The 20,366-nt window shown below is 38.8% G+C and overlaps 1 protein-coding gene across 3 annotated transcripts in view; it reads left to right on the forward strand.

Annotated features, from left to right (window-relative positions):
- The window catches only part of Rictor (RPTOR independent companion of MTOR, complex 2), a 91,862-nt gene that overhangs the window by 59,596 nt on the left and 11,900 nt on the right, over nucleotides 1-20,366 (forward strand). Inside the window, exons 12-33 of one of the 3 annotated variants that reach the window (XM_087621723.1) lie at nucleotides 534-621; nucleotides 1,097-1,187; nucleotides 1,282-1,348; nucleotides 1,475-1,555; nucleotides 3,298-3,398; nucleotides 5,074-5,239; nucleotides 5,819-5,920; nucleotides 6,016-6,062; nucleotides 7,179-7,314; nucleotides 7,881-8,080; nucleotides 8,440-8,566; nucleotides 9,052-9,216; nucleotides 9,356-9,432; nucleotides 10,284-10,362; nucleotides 12,554-12,663; nucleotides 13,053-13,140; nucleotides 13,997-14,089; nucleotides 14,491-14,597; nucleotides 14,924-15,153; nucleotides 16,937-17,945; nucleotides 18,219-18,290; nucleotides 20,046-20,223. In XM_087621723.1, the coding sequence (XP_087477849.1) occupies nucleotides 534-621; nucleotides 1,097-1,187; nucleotides 1,282-1,348; nucleotides 1,475-1,555; nucleotides 3,298-3,398; nucleotides 5,074-5,239; nucleotides 5,819-5,920; nucleotides 6,016-6,062; nucleotides 7,179-7,314; nucleotides 7,881-8,080; nucleotides 8,440-8,566; nucleotides 9,052-9,216; nucleotides 9,356-9,432; nucleotides 10,284-10,362; nucleotides 12,554-12,663; nucleotides 13,053-13,140; nucleotides 13,997-14,089; nucleotides 14,491-14,597; nucleotides 14,924-15,153; nucleotides 16,937-17,945; nucleotides 18,219-18,290; nucleotides 20,046-20,223 (3,414 nt within the window). 3 annotated transcript variants of the gene reach the window in all.

Raw genomic sequence — 20,366 nt, forward strand, 5'->3', positions numbered from 1 at the left:
TTTTACAGTTTATTTGTTCTGAACCCAGGGCTTTATGTATGACGAGCAAGACTTCTATTCTCGAGCTTTCTTTGAGGGAACCGTACCTGTAGGAGGGAAAACTGTTAGAAAGCACTGGCTGGGAGTGCGTGCTTAAGATGGGAAATAAAACCACCAGGCCTTTGGGAGTGGTAGGGCTTGCTGATAAACTGTCAGATCTCTGGTCAAGGAATAAAGGAGCAGTTTTGTTCACCATTTTTTGATTTGCTGAGAATCAAGCCTTGGAGTGTCTGAGGCAAGTTTGCTAGTGAGCCACCCCTCTCACTGTCAGCTGACTTGTGCACCTGTACATGGAAAGAACAACTGCACTCTGTGTCCAGATGTGTACAGTGGTGATAAGGAAAGATTAAAAAATTAAGTCACATATATGTTAAATATTTAGTAATTACCCCTTAGGTATGTTTTGATTACTTTGTTATTCTGTAAACATGATCTTTTGAAAATCATTAAGGACTTTTTCTGTAGAAATAAGTGGATTGTGTTTGTTGTTCCAGCGAGGACTGCTCGAAGTGCTCTATGATATTTTTCGTCTCCCTCTGCCTGTTGTGACAGACGAGTTCATAGAAGCCCTGCTCAGTGTAGGTAAGCTTTGAAGGGCACTGGGTCTGCTGCTTACATTTCCAGGTAACTGATGCAAAACACTTAATAAATCTGAACGTTTCCTTTTCTTTCTGGTAATTAGAGAATTGTCTAATTCATAAGATGCCTAAGTCTCCAAATGAAAAAAGTTGCAATTGTCTACATTCCCATAAGTAGGTGTGTGTGTGTGTGTGTGTGTGTGTGTGTGTGTGTGTGTGTGTGTGTGCGCGCGCGCGCGCGCGTGTATGTGTGTGTGTGTATATGTGTGTGTGTGCGTGCGCACGCGCAGGTTTTTGTACTTCCTTACGCTGCTGTTACAGGCACACACCTCTTGACAAGCCCAGGTAGCCAAACCCTGCCAGCCATGACACAATATCCAAGTGTTAGTTGACGTTTTTGTAGCCTGCGTAGCCAGTAGTCCCGCACTCATTTGTTTCAGCATTGCCTAATCTGCTAATTACCTGATTTTAACTCTTAGATCCAGGAAGATTCCAGGACAGTTGGAGGCTTTCAGATGGCTTTGTGGCAGCTGAGGCAAAAACTATTCTTCCCCATCGTGCTAGATCCAGGTAGACATCAGATATAGAAATGTCGGCCACTGATTGCCTCACTGCTTGCATGTTAAGTGAGACGTGAACACTGTCGCTGTGCTTTTGCTTCCAGGCCAGACCTCATGGACAATTACTTGGCACTGATACTCTCTGCATTTATTCGCAATGGACTCTTAGAGGTAAGTTTTACAAACCTGCGGTTTATATTGTTGTGTAAACATTGTTAGGATTGAACACCAGGTCTTGTGCAGAAATGTGTTGCCCTGCACTGCTGTGTAACACTGGTGCTCCCTTCTGCTCCCTAGGGCTTGGTGGAGGTGATAACGAACAGTGACGACCACATCTCAGTGAGGGCAACCATCCTGTTAGGAGAGCTCTTACATATGGTGAGCACAGGGACTTCTGCCTTGCGGTTGGACTTTTAGGATTTTAAATGATAAAACGGGTTCGTTGAATGGTGTTACTTTCTGATAGCTCATAGAATACATTTTTATTTTGCCAAAGCCTTTGGTTCCTATTCCTGATAGATTTCTTTGTGTCTATGTTAATGGGTTTTGTAAATGTGACAAGTGTAGAAAATACAAAATACTGGATGTTGATTTTTTTTTTTTTGAAAAATTTCTAAATATAATGTTTTACCTGAGTGTCAGTGATTTCCATGAACTAATAGTTTAGGTTCACAGAGTGAGACTTTTTGGGGCGAGTCTCAGGAAGCTCCATGATTTCATGACCTTTCTAACAATAGAAACTAGTGGCTGTGAAAGTACTTTAACCTTTCTGTACTCGATACACTAAGGAGGGGATTGTATACTATAGACATTCTTACTTTCACTACTAAGTTAAAAATCATTTTAAACTTGTTTAGAAGGAAGTGATTTTTTTTTATACATTTTCTTCATACACATCAGTAGCTTACTTTTATTGGCAAGAGTTAACATTACCCCTTAACCCCTGCCCTGCTCTGAAGTGTTTTTGACTGGGCGTGATAGTACCCTTTTGATCTTAGTCTCAGTACTCAGGAAGCAAAGCAAGAGGATCTCTGAGTTCGAATCCAGCCTGGTCTACATAATGAGTGTCAAAACAGCCAGGGCTACATAGATACTCTCTCAGAAATCAAAGCCAAACAAGTGTGTTTCCTCCTTTCTTCCCGTCTCTTTTCTCCTTATGTGGCAGTCGAGCTGTGTGTGAAATAAAGGATTCAGCGATATACAAAGTCCGTCCTTTTAATCAGTGACTTAGCCACTTGCTCTGATCTCATTGAGCCTATTGGTAGAAGCACTAAACAGCACTGCTGACTCTCAGGTCAGATGAGCTGGATGTTAGCTCTCAGACACCATTTCCTGTAAAAACCACTGGTATTCATTTCTTTTATAGGAAGGAGTCTTTTGATAGAAATTTAATCTAAAAGCAGGCTGGATTAAAGGATAGCAATATTAATTCAATGCTTTTTATCATATCTTCTCTTCTTTACATTTAATAAATGTACTTATTGGTAGAAAGCTGGTTGAGTAGTGAAATTTTGCCTGACACCAGGAGATCATGTTTCTATTTAAGGATTGCTGCTATCTGGGACCAGTGTGTTCTGAGGTGGATACAGCACAGCCTCTGCACTTTCCTCAGATACAAACCTTTGCTACGTAATTCTCCAGGTCATTTAAGAAATGTGATTGGCAACTTTTAGAAGCCATATTTAATAATAATGGATGTATGGCAATTAGTAGCTTTATTAATTTTTATTTTTATTCTTTAAGTTTTTTTTAGTCTGTGTGTGCCTGTTTGTGTGTGTACACATATGTGTAAGTACAATTGTGCCGTGGTACATTGGGGGTCAGAGGACAACTTTGGAAGAGTTGGTTCTCTCTTTCTGCCATGTAGATCCTGGGATAAAACTCAGGTCCTCATATTTAGTGGCAAATATCTGTCCTGCAGAGCTATCTCATTGGCTCTGACCTGTAGTTCTTATTGAAAATTGATGGGATTAAAAATTATAAGTACGTGTGGGCAGAAATAATTATTTTCATGGAAGCCCTGTGTTTCATTAGTCTTACAATACTATATTATACTATATTATGTCTGTAAATAACTGTATTTGTTTCTGAAATTTCATGAAGCATCATGTTCCCTATAGGCAAACACCATCCTTCCTCACTCGCATAGCCATCATTTACACTGCTTGCCGACCCTTATGAATATGGCTGCGTCCTTCGATATTCCCAAGGAAAAGAGGCTGTAAGTATTAGAGTCTCAGCAAAGTGTGCTCAATAGCCTTAGCGTCTGCCTCAGTAGTCTTTCCTTTAAACAGGGAGAGAGAACAAGTAGTGTTGATAGATGTGCTTGGCAGCTCCCTTTGGAAACCTCAAGAAGGGAAAAGGTACAATTCTCAAAGTAATAGTAATTTGTACTTGAGGCTGTAAAGTGTTAGTCAGTGGCAGATCGACATTTTCCCTCTCATGTTTCTAAACAGGGCTTTACTGAATGACTGAGATAGAGCGTTTCTCTGTTGTGGTTTTAATTTGTTTGTTTAGGAGCTGGGAAAAGTTGTCTATGTCAACTGCATTCTCCTCTCTCACTCCCCTCCTAAGTGAAATGCAGTTCACTACCTCTTTGGAATTGTGAACTTTTTTTAAAATTTACACATTCTTCAAAAGTTTAATTTGCTATAGTAATGCATATATTTACATGTGGGTATACTATCAATAAGAAATAATTACTCATTTTAATTTTTCCAATGAATAGACTAGAGACATATTTTACAACTGAGGCATTAGCAGAACACCATGGTTCTAACTAGAAGCTTATAACAAAATATAGAAGTTTTATCTTAGTAGCTCATGATTGAGGCGAATGCTTTCTCAATACCTGGTGGTAGTTCTAAACTCTGTCAAACTAAGGTCACAAATCTCAGGGATCATTAGAATTAAAAAGTGTTGTTACAATAACTGAAATAGTAGTTGTCTTGAACTTTCTCTTTCTTTAGCTCCCTAAGTTGTCTTTACTGACAAATCACATACTCACCAGCCTAACTGTATCCTAAGGGTTTTAGACTCTACTTACCATATGTTCTAAAGCTGAGACTTGGTTGCTGCCAAATTCTTGGAAACTATACTTTTGCATATAACAAATAAAAACTTGAGTAAGTTTAAAAGATTCTCATTAGGATTATCAGTCAGTGAAGAAAATAGAGAAAAGTCAGGTGATACTAGGATCATGGATTATATTAATGGACAATAAAATGGTTTTGCAGCTTCCTGTAAACAAAAATCAGTTTCAAGTAGAATAAAGACTACATGTGAAAGACAAAGCTTTAGAGCTTCAGTAAGAAAACTGGTTTCTTGACTTAAACACTTGTGTATTCCTGCGAGTATGTGGAGTGGGAAGGGAGACACGCTGGCCATCTATGCAGGAGTCAGAGGTTGAAGTCAGGTGTCTCCTATTCATTTCTACCTCACTTGATGAGACAGAGTCTCTCCCTGAAGCAGGAGCTCACCTCGCCCTCTGACTAGGCTGGCTGATTAGCCAGGGATCCTCAGGACTTAGGATTTGTTAGCCTTCCCCTCCGAGTCCTGAGGCTACAGGTACAGCCTGTAGGGCCTGCCTTTTGTGGGTCCTAGGGTTCCTGCAAATGAACCCCGTAACCTATCTTGCCAGTACTCCGTGAATTTTTAAAACCATATACAAAATGGGCCTACCACCTTTGAAGAAAAAACGAGTACATGAAAGTATGACCCCACAGTAGGTTTCCTTATGTAAATTAGCAATGCTGACCCGTTGTCCTTATGATCCTAGGCTCCACCTAATACTGCTTGGTAATCTATTGAGATTATGTAAGCTTAAGTACCTTAGCAACCATGGCTTGAAAAGTATGCTAGCTCTGCTTCAGTATTGATTTTTCCTTCCTCATTAGGCGAGCCAGTGCAGCCCTGAACTGTTTAAAACGCTTCCATGAAATGAAGAAACGAGGACCTAAGCCTTACAGCCTTCATTTGGATCACATCATTCAGAAAGCAATTGCAACACACCAAAAACGGGATCAATATCTTCGAGTTCAGAAAGATATATTTGTTCTTAAGGTACTGACATGAAAAATGAACATGCAGCAACTGAATTGTCTGGATTTACAACTTTATGCAAGCAGATTGGTTTTCAGCTGACTAGTTTTACCATGAATAGGAATCTTTGAGCTGTGCATATGTGTGTGTGAGGGTGGAATGTGTTGCAGGAGTGTGTGTGGATGTGTACATAGGTGTATGGAGACCACAGAACAGCATCGTGCTGTTCCTCAGAGACCGTGTGCTTTGGGGTTTTCATTTTTGTTTGGTTTTGAGACAGGTCTCTTACTGACAGAAAACTCACCCCCTAGGCTAGGCCCAGCTCCAGCACTCTCCTTCCATTTCTGCCACCATGCTGGGATGGATAGCCTGTGTGTGTCACCAGTCTCAGCATGTGCAGGTTCTGGGGCTTGAACTTAGTCTCTCATGCTTGTAAGGCAAGTCTCACACCCTCGTTGTTTTAGTAACCTTTTGAAAATAATCACTGAGGGTCTAACTATAAATACCACTCCCTTTTTTTTCCTCATTTTTAAAATTAGTGATTAGTTTTCTGATGCTCTAGACTGCCTAATTGTTCTTCTTACTATCTGGTGATTTTAGGATACCGAGGAAGCTCTTTTAATAAACCTTAGGGATAGTCAAGTCCTCCAACATAAAGAGAATCTTGAATGGAATTGGAATCTGATTGGGACCATTCTTAAGGTATGGTAGAGAAACTGTGTGGAGACTTAACGAATCACCTTCATTTCATTACTGTTATTGGTTATAGTTATATGCTTTATGTTGTGTTTTTCTAGTGGCCAAATGTAAATCTAAGAAACTATAAAGATGAGCAGTTGCACAGGTATGTAAAATCTATTGAAGAACTTAAATTTGTATTAACTTTAAAAGTAATCATTGATTTTTTTTTTTTTAAAGATACTTCATTTGCAGTCTTATACTCAGAGTGCATCAGCTAAATTTCTCAATACTTATTCTGCTTCTAACTTTGGTCTTTATGGTCTAAGTCACTTACTTTGGGATAGTGTTATCTTAGGTTGTGGTCCTAACCCCAACACAAAGATGGCATTAAGAAGGTGTGTGTTTAATTAGGCCTCTTGTGCTTATACTCAAATCATCTTCTGAGAGTGGTCTCTTCTTCCTAACTACTTAACTCCACTGTCTGTAAAGCATGCTGACCTCCCAACACACAGCACATGAAGCATCTGCTCTAGACTGTACCTGTGTGCTTTTTTACTTCTGAGTTACTGAACAACCTCTGTCATCAGTCTCCTTGGATAAAAAGGCCTTCCCTGTATCCTAGAGCAGTTCCTATCATTAATATTTCTTATGTTGTAATCATATGTAATGATATGCAACTATGTTAATATCAGCTTTTAAGAAATATACAGAACCAACAAGATACAGTGAAATTAAGAAGCATTGTACTCTTGAGAACCTTTAAGAAGAAAGAATGATATCTTAATAAATTTGGTTTGTAATTCCTGCCACCTTTCTGTAGTGCATGAAATTAAGCTGAACTATATATAGTAAGGGAGCACAGCATTGAGAGTTGTTGAAATACGTACATAAATTCAGTTAAATCAGTGTCTTGAGAGTCTTCCTTTTGTCTCCCTAGCCTTACATTCTATGTCTTCTCTCTGCTTTTTGGAGCTTTATGTTGCTCCTCCGGTGTTTTTGAGGCCAGAGCTTGCTTTGTAGCCCAGGCTAACCTGAAACCCATTATGTGGTTTTAAGCTACTGCTCTTTCTGCCTTTACCTCCTGAGTGCTGAGGGCTTAAAGTGTGTGTCCCATGCCTGATCATATCTGAATGCAACATTTTTACTCAACCAACAAAGGTTTCCACTGATTCCTTTTTAAAATGTATGAAATGTACTAAGGTGTTTAGCAGGTTTACTAACCTGTTCTTTAATAATGGTTTGTTTTCCTACTTTGTTGCTAATTGCACCTTAATTTTAGGTTTGTGCGCAGACTTCTTTACTTTTACAAGCCCAGCAGTAAACTGTATGCCAGTCTAGATCTGGACTTCGCCAAGTCCAAGCAGCTCACAGTTGTTGGTTGTCAGTTTACAGAATTTCTTCTGGAGTCTGAAGAGGTAAGCCTTCCAGACACTCCAGCAGGTATTTTCTGTTGACTCCACCCTCTTCTTCCCCCCTCTGTTACTCTTTCCCCAATTTTTTTTTACCTACCTTCCTTCCTTCCTTCCTTCCTTCCTTCCTTCCTTCCTTCCTTCCTTCCTTCCTTCCTTCCAGACAGGTCATACGGTGTAGTGCTGGCTGGCACTTTCCTGGAATTTACTATGTAGGCCATGTTTACCTTCTACACAATGATCTGCTTGCTGGATTACTGGAATTAATGTGTATCCCCACCATATCTGCCCTTCTGGTTTACTTTTATTTCCTAGTTTGTATAAACTCCGTTTGAAATATAAGATTAGACATGTATCTTAATCCTGATGTAGTCCCTACCTAGAGTTATAAGACCTTAGGGAATTATCTGCCCTCTAGGTGGATCAATTTACCCGCAGGTAAGATGGAGAGATGGGAAATAAAGACTATCTCCAGATAACATTGTTTTTCATTGAAAGGATTATAATTCACACTCCGTGATCCACCATCACTAAAATTTTTATGGCTATTAAAGATAATTTTCTAATTACAGGACGGACAAGGATACTTAGAAGATCTTGTGAAAGATATTGTTCAGTGGCTCAATGCTTCATCTGGAATGAAACCCGAAAGAAGCCTTCAGAATAATGGCTTACTGACCACCCTTAGTCAACACTACTTCTTATTTATCGGAACACTCTCTTGTCATCCTCATGGAGTCAAAATGCTGGAAAAATGCAGTGTCTTTCAGTGGTGAGCCTTGTCAGATTTGCTGCATTATGAAACCTTAGTTTCAGTGAGTCAGACACACAGTGTGCCTTTTAGTCTTCTGCATGTGTGTTTGGTAAATAATTTTTATCAAAAATATTTATTTCTGTAGGATTTAAAAAAATGTATGTGGAATTGTCTTCACATGCCTTAAAATAGTAATTATCTGTGCTAATGGATTTGTTAATGAATTTATCACCTGATAGGCTAAATTTATATCTAACTAGGTTTTCTGCTTTGAATATACATAATTTTATTTGTCAATCATATTTTAATAAAGCTAGTGAAAAAATTACTAAGTTAACGAATCAATACAGTAATTTATAATAATTCTTCTCTTTTAGTCTCCTTAATCTTTGTTCCTTGAAAAACCAAGATCACCTGCTAAAACTCACCGTTTCCAGCCTGGACTATAGCAGAGATGGGCTAGCTAGAGTCATTCTTTCCAAAGTCCTCACAGCAGCTACGGATGTGAGTATAACACACGAGGGGGGCTATGCTCTGCTGGCCAGCTAGTGCCAGGACTTAATAACCTAAGACTGGGGAGAGAAACTGAGTCACCTAACCTTTAGTCTCTGTACTTACCTGACAGGACATTCTGTGATCACAAAGATTTTATTTCAGGGTACCTTGTTCTTCACATATGATGACCTCTGTGGCTTCCCCAAAGACAAAAAAATGATATCTAATTTATAATAGTTGGGGATTGCATTTGCATATTCTTTTTAAAAACAAACAAACAAACAAAAACCCAACTAGTTCTGAGGAACTCCCTCCATGTAGAACTTTTTTAGGTTAAAAGGAGATCTGTAAGTTAGAAGGGATGGATATATTCATATCAGATAGTAACTATGCCCTCGCTCCCAGTTCTTTCCAAGCAGAAGAGCTTTTTTGTGGCCTTCAGAATGATAGCAGTAGTCCATGATGACTTTTAATGTGTTCCTTTATCTCTCTAGGCCTGCAGACTGTATGCAACAAAACATTTAAGGGTTTTATTGAGAGCTAATGTTGAATTCTTCAACAATTGGGGAATCGAGTTGCTAGTAACTCAGCTACATGATAAAAACAAAACAATTTCTTCGGAAGCTCTGGATATTCTTGATGAAGCTTGTGAAGACAAGGTAAAGTTGTTTTAGGCAAAATTTTATTAAAATATTCCATTTTAATTGGCAGTGTTACAAAAGCTCAGTATGCATAAGCGTTTTGGAACAGAAAATATGCTACGTTGCGTAATTACTAACTTGGCGATCATCTCTTTAGGCCAATCTTCATGCTCTTATTCAGATGAAGCCAGCCTTATCACACCTTGGAGACAAGGGCTTACTTCTCCTCCTGAGGTAAGTATGATGTACATTGTTGCACCCTCTTGGTCTTGTGTATTAATGTTAGATACAAATTTGACTAGGAAATACTCTGAATTTACTTTGAACATCTGCACCATGCTTACTTTAGAATTGAGCTATTTCTTCTTGTTTGCTTGTATTGTGCTCATGTTTGTCATGACGTTTCCCTTATTCTTATTGCATTCAGTCCTTTTGCATATATTGTGACTTCATCTGCAAATCGGAATGTCAAGGACAACTTTATTAGAGTTTTAAGGATAAAAATTCCAGAGCAGACAAACTATAAAACCTTAGCTACCTGGGGGAAGGCAGTAGAGGAGAGGAGGACAGAAAGCCATGCCCTGAGAAGCATGGAGGTCAGACACAGCAGGCAAGCAGCCACATGGTGGAGAGGGATGCTTCAGAGGAAGAAAGCCCAAGATGCTGGAGAATAGCCCAACGTTTTAAGGAAGGCATGTCTAGAAAACAGGAACAAGAGAGACAAAGTTGGGCTTTTCTGAATCAGGTAGACAGGTAAGGTACATGGTTGGGAGATCAGTAACGTAGTTGGGGGTGGCTGATCTGACTTCTGGCAGTTGCACGGCCAAGTCAGGTGTGGCGGTCAAGGTGTCCTTCCAGTAGATCCATCTAAAAAAGATTGCAAAAGTACATCATGCTTTTATTTGTGTAACTGTCAGATGTAGGGAGAAATGGAAGTCAGTGTGTTTGAATTTTAATAAATTATAGGTGAATTTTATTTTATACAGGACATATTCCAAGGTCTTTGTTTCTGAAGCATATTCTTTGTGCTAGTTTAGATAATTTTTTTGAATTCAGTGTTCAACTATGGTTGTCCTAATTTACAGATTTCTCTCCATTCCGAAAGGATTTTCCTACCTGAATGAAAGGGGTTATGTTGCAAAACAGTTGGAAAAATGGCACAAGGTAATTTCTTACAAAATAATAAGGTACACGTTTTGTCTTTGGAAATTCAGACCACCCTTCACTACATGAGACCCTATCTACAAAACAAAACAAAACAAAAAAATTAAGTAAACATTCATATGTTAATGTTAAATTATATTAGTCTTATATTTATGTCTATTATCTACTTCCATTTTTAATGTTAGATTTATTTATTTTGTGTGTGTTGTATGATCATGCATGTCATGACAGGCACATGAACATAAAAGTACAACTTGTGGAAATTAGCCCTTTCCTTTCGTCATGTAGATTGTCGACTCAAGCTCAGATCATAGGCTTGGTAGCAAGCGTGTTTACTTGAGCCATTTGTTCTCCTGTTTATTTTGGCCACATGTGCCTGGTACCTGTGGAGGTACCTGAAGTAGGCACCAGATCCCATGAAACTGAAGTCATAAAGGCTGTGAGCCACCATGTAGATGCTGACAATGCAGTCTTGGTCCAGACAGTAGCCATTGCTTTTACCCAGCGAGCCATCTCTCCAGCCCTTTCCTCTATTTTTGAATTATAATTCACATACCACTCTAGCTGTGAAGCAGGAAGAAGGAGCAGTCTCTCTTGGTAAACTCACATGGGTTTGCTGGCTCTACACCAGCTGATTTGTGTTGAGTCTTTCTTGGGGGCTACTTTCACGGCCTCCACTTACAGCTCTGGACAAGGGCAGTGTTTCCCATTCTCTAGCTGAATCTTGGAGTAGCTACAGGTCCACACTTGACATCCCTTCCCTCTCCCCTCGGCCTGTTCATATCACCTTCTAGTAGTAGACATCTACTCTTGGGATGGAGGTCTCTGTCTCCTTGATCTTCCAAGTCAATATTTTTGGACCAGAGCTTCAGAAATTTAATCCATTTCATAACTTTCGGCACTGGTACAGAGGTGGTTCTAGTTAAGATCATTGAGTATAGAGACCCCGTGGATGGTAACTAATCATGAAGCAAGTGTAAGTGCTTATCTTAATCGAGGTTTTTGTACTGACGTTTTTATTTTTATTAGAGGCAAGTACAGTGGTAGTATTTCATTAAACCCTTGTTACTATTGTACAGTAAATATAAAACCCAATGACTAGGAAAAGCTTTCAGTGGACCCAGCAGGGTACTAAGTTAAAGTGCCTGATGGCATAGTCTTTGTGGTTTAAAATGCAGACAGGCTTCTCTGTACTGTCTTCTCTGATGCTATTCCTTCACAGTTTGTTTTTTATGCACTTGAATGTTGTGTGCAGCTGTAAGCATACATGTGTGCGCGCACTTGTGCGTGTGCCCATGTATGTGCGTCAGAGAACAGTTTGCAGGAGTCAGTCATTTATCTTCTTCTATGGAATCTCTAGGGATTGAAATGGTTATCAGGCTTGGCAGCAAGTGTCTCTACCTGTTGAGCTATCTCACTGGCCACTCCTTTTTTTTTTCTTCTTTTTTAAGGACTCTATAATTTTACCAACCCTGGTACTAAAATATATTTAGATTACCTGACACACCTAATTTTTTAAGTAAATGGTATTTGCTTACTATTTTTACATATAGATATATAAAGATATATATTTCATGGTTCTGAAAGTATATAAATTAGATTATGTTTTAAAAATATAACTATTAATACAAATAAATTTGAATTTAATTTCTAATAAATGCTGCTAAGTTGCCTTCCAATTGGGTTTACTGACTTTTACTGACAGTGTGAAATGAAAATCTTTTGTAACAGAGATAGTAGTATGGTACACTCACCCTAAAACATTGAGCTACAATTTTTTCCAATGGTGTGTATGAAATTAATTTTGTTTTTGACCTGACTTAAATTAGTAAGGTAAACAATTTTACTTAAAAGTACTGAAATTATATAATTCAGTTACTTTTCTTTTTAAACTTTCTACTGAATGTCTTTAGAGTTTAATGTTAGAAGACAACTTCATAATGAAAATGAGAATTCGAACGTGACAGAGGCCATTATTTGCTCTCTTATTTGGAAGGAGGAGAAGCTAAACAGAACTCTTAGATGGGATAGAGCATTTGCCTTCATAACTTACTCTTTTCCTTTTCTAAAACCTGTGAACATACTTTTTTATTTTTCTCATATTTATGCTTCTAAGGTTTGCTAAATATCTTGCATGATGTAGTAAAGGTCATTATGAAAACAGAAGAATTAAAACAATATTATCTTCTAGGAATATAATTCAAAGTATGTTGACTTGATTGAGGAGCAGCTTAACGAAGCCCTCACTACATACAGGAAGCCTATTGATGGCGATAACTATGTCCGTCGCAGCAATCAAAGGTTGGTCCAGCCCGTGGCCCGTGTATCACTGTCTCTCAATGCACATGTAAAAGCAGCTTTATAGGTTATTTAAAACGCTCCTGAGGGCTCCTATACACCGACACAGGAGAACTCTGGCTTGTCCAGGGCTCCAAGTTTCTAATGGAATATAGTGCATGCTAAACGTGCTTTGTGTCGCCCACTTAGGCACACTAAATGTCCTCATCTCAGTCTGCTTTTCTAGCTCCAGATTTGTTACTGTTAAACTTTGAGACCTGAAAAACTTACTCTCTTCAGGGAAATTTTTACCATTTCATACCTTTATAGTTTTGTTAGGAATTCTATCAGGTTTATTCACTTAGCATATTTAAGTATAATAGTGACTTTCTCAGTCATCTTTCCTCACACAGACTACAACGACCTCATGTCTATTTGCCCATACACCTTTATGGACAACTGGTACACCACAAAACAGGCTGCCATTTACTGGAAGTACAGGTAAAAATGTAATTTGCATTTTAAATTGTAAAAAGAGTAAAAGGAAAATCTTAATAGTGCAAAAATATTATTTTTGCCAAGATTTCTCAAAAGCTGTTTTGTAACTGACTTAACCAGTATTCAAATTGCTTGGTGTCATAATCATATAATATGATAAAATCTAAATATTAATTTTAAGGAGATGCTATTTTCTAACTAAAAGAAACAGACATATAGGATGGCTCAGTGGGTACAAAGACACCTGTTGTCTAGCTTGATAATCTTGACCTTGCTCCCACGGAGCCATGTAGTAGAAGGAAAGATCCAACTTGTATGGGGTTTCCTCTAATATCAACAAGTGATATTGGTGTGTATGCTGTGGCATACACACACAAACACAGTATTTTTCAGACATTATTATTTATGATTTCTATTACTAGGTACCACGTACTTCAGGAAGTTCTTCATATGTATTATTTATTAGCTTGCAGGACATTGGAAGACAGACTCTGTTATTGCTTACAGATTAGGAATTCAAGCCATAGGAGTGCTCAGTAACTTGAATAACTATTTTCTTGTGTAGCATTAGCCTCAGCTAAGGTCTGTGGTCTTCATGATTTACTGAAGAAATTACAATCACATACACAGAAAGTTAAGTTTCTTCCTTGCATTGGAAGCTGAGCTGAATTTAGCTTGGGTTAGTGAGGAGTGTAGAATAAGAACTCAGAGCCTGAGCCTCCTGCAAAGGCAGTTTGTAACGTTCCTTTTGGAGTCGTAAGTGTGCAGGAATGACGGGAGCATGCCTTTGCTGTCTTGTGCCAGGGTGTAGTACTTTAGATGCATAAGATGCCTACATGCTACTTCTTTCTCTCTCCAGAGTATCATCACAGAGCTCTGTCAAAATGTTCGCACTCCAGACTTGGATAAATGGGAAGAGATTAAAAAGCTGAAAGCTTCTCTTTGGGCCTTGGTTTGTAGTAAACATTTCTGGTATTTGCAGTGTTTCTGGGTTTTATTTTTTAGGTTTCTCTCACTAATGCTAAATAAATTAAAAATTACTTTACCTTGAACTTGTTCTTAGATTAATAATTAAAGACAAGGATTGTTCCTACCAATTTAAAGATTGCCTGTATACTGAAGAAATAGATGTTTAGGGGATTACTCTATTAGTGCTTGTGCTTATGCCTTTTTTCTTCTAAAATATAGATTGTTTGCTTATTCCTAGCACACCTTATTTAATGTTTTCTTTTTTTCTCTCTCTTTTTTTTGCATGGACTTTTTTTCCTCATAGTTAGATTTAAATATATTTCTTAGTAGATTTTAAAGTTTCTTCAAAATATTAGTCTTAGAAATATTTGACATTTCTTTTAGGGAAATATTGGCTCATCGAATTGGGGGCTCAATTTGCTACAGGAAGAAAATGTGATTCCAGATATACTAAAACTTGCAAAACAGTGTGAGGTCCTTTCCATCAGAGGGTATGTTATATTTCTGAAGTCTTTCTAGTGAATATATTCATACTCAGAAATAAATGTGAGGCATTCTTCCATGGTTTATAGTTGTTGATTTAAATGTGCTGTTCTAGGGCCTTGCTACACGGCCTTCTTTTTATTTTAATCATTTTTACCGGGAGACATGGCTTCCTTCATGGTTCACATATTCCTACTAGAGTTAGTCACAGACTGAACAATTTTTAAAGTTTTTAAGGAAACTGTAGATACCCATACAGTAGATTGTTTTATGACTATTTAAGAAATCTCTCCTTGGAGTTATAAACGTATTTGGTGCATATTTTTCCATGTAGGACCTGTGTGTATGTTCTTGGGCTGATAGCTAAAACCAAGCAAGGCTGTGATATTCTAAAGTGTCACAGCTGGGATTCTGTGAGGCACAGTCGCAAGCATCTGTGGCCCGTGGTTCCAGATGATGTGGAACAGCTATGCAATGAGCTCTCATCTGTTCCAAGCACCCTCAGCCTGAACTCTGAGTCGACCAGCTCTAGACATAACAGTGAAAGTGAGTCTGCACCGTCAAGTGAGTACCATGATGGGTTCACATCAAACCAACCCCAGAGTCAGTCTTGGAGTTTTTCTTTCTGATTTCAAAACTTAAATGTATTCATTATATTCTGAGTTTACTTTTCTTTTCTAATTAGTTTTTGGGCTGTTGGGGAGCAAGCATCTTGAATGACCAGGAACTTGCTAAGTAGCAGGGATGGTTTTGAATCCCTGGTCTTCCTGCCTCCGTCTCTTGAGTGCTGGGATACAGGCGTATAGACAGACCCAGATCCAGTGCTTCCCTTCGCAGACATAGCATCTGGCTGCTTAGAGCCTATTGGAGGCTGCTTTCCTTTTCCCAACAGTAACCACTACCTAACCTGTTCACTCCCTTTTTTTTAAGGTAGCTTTTAGGAATTACATAATCAGAAATGATCATAAATCATGTATCAGGAAACCAGCTCCTTTTTCAGAACAGATAGGTCTAGCAGGTTTTTACCTACCTTCATAACTTAATTTTTTCCTACATGTACATAATTGAACTAGAATATATTTGCTGAGAGAGTCACATGTCTTGTTATGCCTTTGTTTCCCTTCTAAAACAAATACATTATTTGGTTACTCCCAGACATCTTATTTAGGTTTTGGTTTTTTTCTTGCATAGACTTTTTATTTCTTTTCTTATAGTTAGGTTTAAATTTGTTTCACCAGTACCAGCGAAAAAAGAAAGGAAAGGAGAGAGTTTAGGTCTGCATGCACACCATACTGATTAATTATACTTATTAATTATTGAAAATATACTAATTAATCTAAAAATTAAAGTAATACTACTCATTAGATGTTAAAATAGTGTGGGAAGCCACTGATGTCACTGAGTTATAAAGCCCCTGACCCTTTCCTGTAAAGTTCTGGGTTTATGTCTCAGAACTAGAGAGAAAAAAAGGAAATAGGCGCATTGCTAAAAGATAGAATGTCAGAGAGAAATGATGTGAGAAGCAGGTGATGGATTCAGTCTGTGTTGGTGCTATGAGTTACAGAAGTGAAGGCATATTTCTTTGCTTTACAATCATAACACAGGTAAGCAAGGTAGCACACACTTTAATCCCAGCAATTGGGGTGGGTGGGGGGCAGAGGCAGGTGTATCTTCATGTTTTACATGCCAGCCTAGTTTACAGAGCAGGTTCCAGGACAGCCAGAGCTGTCACAGAGAAATCCTGTCTCAAACAGCAGCAGCAACAACAAACTAGATAACAAACTAGGCCTGGTCACACAGGCCTCAGGGTGCTCGTGCTAGAGATCACAGAGCCTGTCTAGGCTACAGATATCAAGAAAGGAACAGGTTTATAATAAGCACCTTTCTATGCGTATTTTTGGTCTCTAGTTGAACCCATATGTGCATAACTCAGATGTGGAGGGCTGCAGTATATGTCAAGTTTAGGGAATCCACTTCTTCTAAGGTGGTATCTCCTGCCACTGTAATGTAAAGAAGAAGCCTTGCCACTGGTCTTCCTTCACTTAACAGAATGAGCGGCCATGCTCCAGAGTCCTTTCACTTTATCTTGAATGTTTTGAAAAATCAGTAGAAACTTCATATACTCTGTACCAGCATGAGCCTTGTAGTTTTTCTTCATAGATCCTCACCATGATACAAATACAATCTTCTATTTTTTTTTTAAATTGGTATCCTAACTTTGAGCTTCAGGGAGGCAGTATTATTAATTAATCCCCTTCCCCATGACTGGTTAAAAAGATACGGTAGCACTTAGCATTGTGCCAAATTCTTCGTGTTTGCATTCTTTGAGCTGACGGTTCAATTACAGGCATGTTCATACTGGAGGATGACCGGTTTGGCAGCAGCTCTACCAGTACATTTTTCCTTGACATCAATGAAGACGCCGAGCCAGCATTTTATGACCGACCTGGACCCATAAAGGATAAAAATTCATTCCCCTTTTTTGCCTCTAGCAAACTTGTAAAAAATCGTATCTTAAATTCACTTACTTTGCCTACTAAAAAACACCGAAGTAGCAGTGATCCGAAAGGAGGGAAACTGTCATCTGAAAATAAGACAAGCAACCGGCGAATCAGAACATTTACAGAGCCCAGTGTTGACTTTAATCACAGCGATGACTTCACGAACATCTCCCCAGCACAGAAAACATTGCAGCTAGAAACTTCCTTTGTTGGGAATAAGCACCTTGAAGACACTGGCAGCACTCCAAGTATTGGAGATAATGACTTAAAATTCCCCAAGAGTTTTGGTCCAGAGAATCACAGAGAAAACACAAGCCGAGAAAGGCTGGTTGTAGAAAGCTCAGCAGGCTCACATATGAAGATCCGCAGCCAAAGCTTTAACACAGACACTACAACGAGTGGCATCAGTTCCATGAGTTCGAGTCCCTCCCGAGAGACAGTTGCTGTAGACTCTACAACTATGGACACAGACTGTGGAAGTCTGAGTACTGTGGTAAGTACTAAAACTGTTAAGACGAGCCACTATCTGACACCACAGGCTAACCATCTGTCTCTCTCCAAATCGAACTCAGTGTCCCTGGTGCCACCAGGTTCTTCTCATACCCTTCCTAGAAGAGCACAGTCCCTTAAAGCGCCCTCCATTGCAACAATAAAAAGCCTAGCAGATTGCAACTTTAGCTACACAAGTTCTAGAGATGCCTTTGGCTATGCTACATTGAAAAGATTACAGCAGCAAAGAATGCACCCATCCTTGTCTCACTCTGAAGCTTTGGCATCACCAGCAAAAGATGTGCTCTTTACCGACACCATCACCATGAAGGCCAACAGCTTTGAGTCCAGACTGACGCCAAGCAGGTGAGCAGTAAACACTGAAAGACGAGTCAGAATGGTTTGACTGTAACAGATGGAAATGTAAGACATGAGTCAGCTTGAGCACCACAGAGACTAAGTCTCAGAACTGACCCAGTTGCCAATGTAGGCTGTGAGCTCCTCGTTACCTGATAGGATTTTGAAATGGATTCTTGCAGCCGCGAGGGGGGAAATAAACTCCATTAGGCCCTGAAAATAAGCGTGTTTGCAAGGTTACAGAAGTCACAAGCGTTTTTATTTATTTCTCGCTTCTGCAAGGATCGATTTTAAAAAGAAGCATGTCGGGGGAATCAGGAGCTTAAGACCTACAATAGCAAACAACCTTTTCAGGTAGGTCAATTTAAAGCTCCAAAAGGTGACCTCTTACTATTTTTTTAAAATAACTGAAAGCCTCAGTTAAATTATTTTAATTTGTTTTAAGTACACATAATTAAATAGGAACCTAATAAACACTAAATGAATTCCAGGGCCCTCAAGACTAAGGGAGAGATTCTAATTTTATATTAAATAATCCAAATTTAGGGTGTATCAAGTATAGTTTAGGTTTGTTTTTTTACAATGATACACTTTGAAATTTGATTGTTGTAAAAAGTTCCGAACCTGTGCTTGTTGAATTATATCCACTTATGATTTATACTTTTTTAAGCAGACTGCTAGGTGTCAAGTAGTTACTTCACCGTGGGAAAGAGAAAATAAGCCCTCATTTACAGGATAGTCTCACTATCAGAATTGGGAGTTAACTTATGTAATGGTCACTCATTTCTGAGTGTTAGTAACATTTTTAAAAAAGAAGGTCCTGTTAGCAGATAGGAAATTTTGTCCCCTCTTTAAAAAAAGATTACAATAATGGTTGTTGTAGCTGGAAGTCTGTGGCTCTGCAGTCTTCATGAATGGAGGACACAGACGTGAGACATAGGTAGAGGGCCACAGCTGAGCAGCAGAGCTGGTGCAGTAGTTGTCTGGGCCTCTGTAAGCTTGGCTACTAGAGACGAGGCTAGACCATTGGTTTTAAACTTTTAAGTAAGATGCTGCTTTCTAAGCAGAAACTTTTTTTCTCCCTGAGGGATGTCTATACAAACCCAACAATCAATGCATTTCAAGATGGAGCTATGGTTCCTTAAAATAGAATTGGAAAGTAAAATATTCCCTTAATTCTCCCAATTCCAGTAGTCCCTGAAGAGCTTTGTAGAATCAGAGATCTAACCTTGAAAAACTTTACCTTTCACAAAATTCATAAAGATAAGAAGCGGTTTTTTTGGAAATTAGAAATTGTTTTTGCTTCTATAATCTTAATGGCTACTATTTCAAACACATATTTCTTTTGTGTGTTTTGTGTGAAATAATCCTTTGATTTACATTTGTATTTTTTTTAAGACTTGGTTTTCCAGTTAGTAATGTGAGACATCGAATAGCGTTTCCTGTATTTAACAAGGCACACACAGAGTGCACAGTGTCTTGCATGTAGTAATGAGTATGACAGATTACACTTACAGAGACGTCCATATGCCATGGCTGTAGAATCTTGTGAAGAGTGTCCAGAAAAAGACTAGTGTTCAGTGAGATGTCCTTGTAATATTTACAAATGATAGGATTTTACTCCTGTGTGCACCTTGTGTGTTACAGAAAGCTCATGTGATAATGATAGCATTATAGCACACAAGATTGATAACTAATCCTACTCTTCAGAACTGCATTGCTTGGTGTTAGTGGATATCTCTTTAGCTGTACAGTCTAGCAAGTCTAGCATCTCTGCTGCGTGCAAAGGCAGACTTGGAGCTGCACTTAGCGGTAGGTTAGTTTCCTTTTCTCTGAGTATTAACATTATTCTCTTTGCCTACCTTCTCATCTTTCCCTGGGGACGAAAGAGTTGTTCTTTGGGCGACATTGACAGTACTGCCGACCTGGTCTCTGATACCTAGCAGCTAATGTTAAAGTGCTTCTGTACTCACAGGAGACGGAGGTGCTGCTGCCTGCTGGTTGACTACCTGCTCGGATGGTAGTACAAATTGGGAGTTCTTGCTGTTTTTAACCTACTTACCAGTGCAAATAAAGACGCTAATGCAAGGTGTTTTTGTCATGTTACAGGTTTATGAAAGCTTTAAGTTATGCATCATTAGATAAAGAAGATTTATTAAGTCCTATTAATCAAAATACCCTGCAGCGATCCTCCTCAGTTAGGTCTATGGTATCCAGTGCTACATATGGAGGTTCTGATGACTACATTGGACTTGCTCTTCCAGTAGACATCAATGACATATTCCAGGTATTCAGAGTGCTTCTGTTTTCTATGAGATGGCTTCGTGTTTTGTTTTTAAATGTTCTGTAGCTCCTTATTAGGAATTGTAGTTTATAGAGGGTATACTCTGAGCTGCTCTGTATAGTCTGCTCTTGTGTGCTCCTCTTCAG

This window comes from Rattus norvegicus, chromosome 2 (assembly GCF_021556685.1).
Source record: "Rattus norvegicus strain SHRSP/BbbUtx chromosome 2, alternate assembly SHRSP_T2T, whole genome shotgun sequence".
NCBI lineage: Eukaryota > Metazoa > Chordata > Mammalia > Rodentia > Muridae > Rattus > Rattus norvegicus.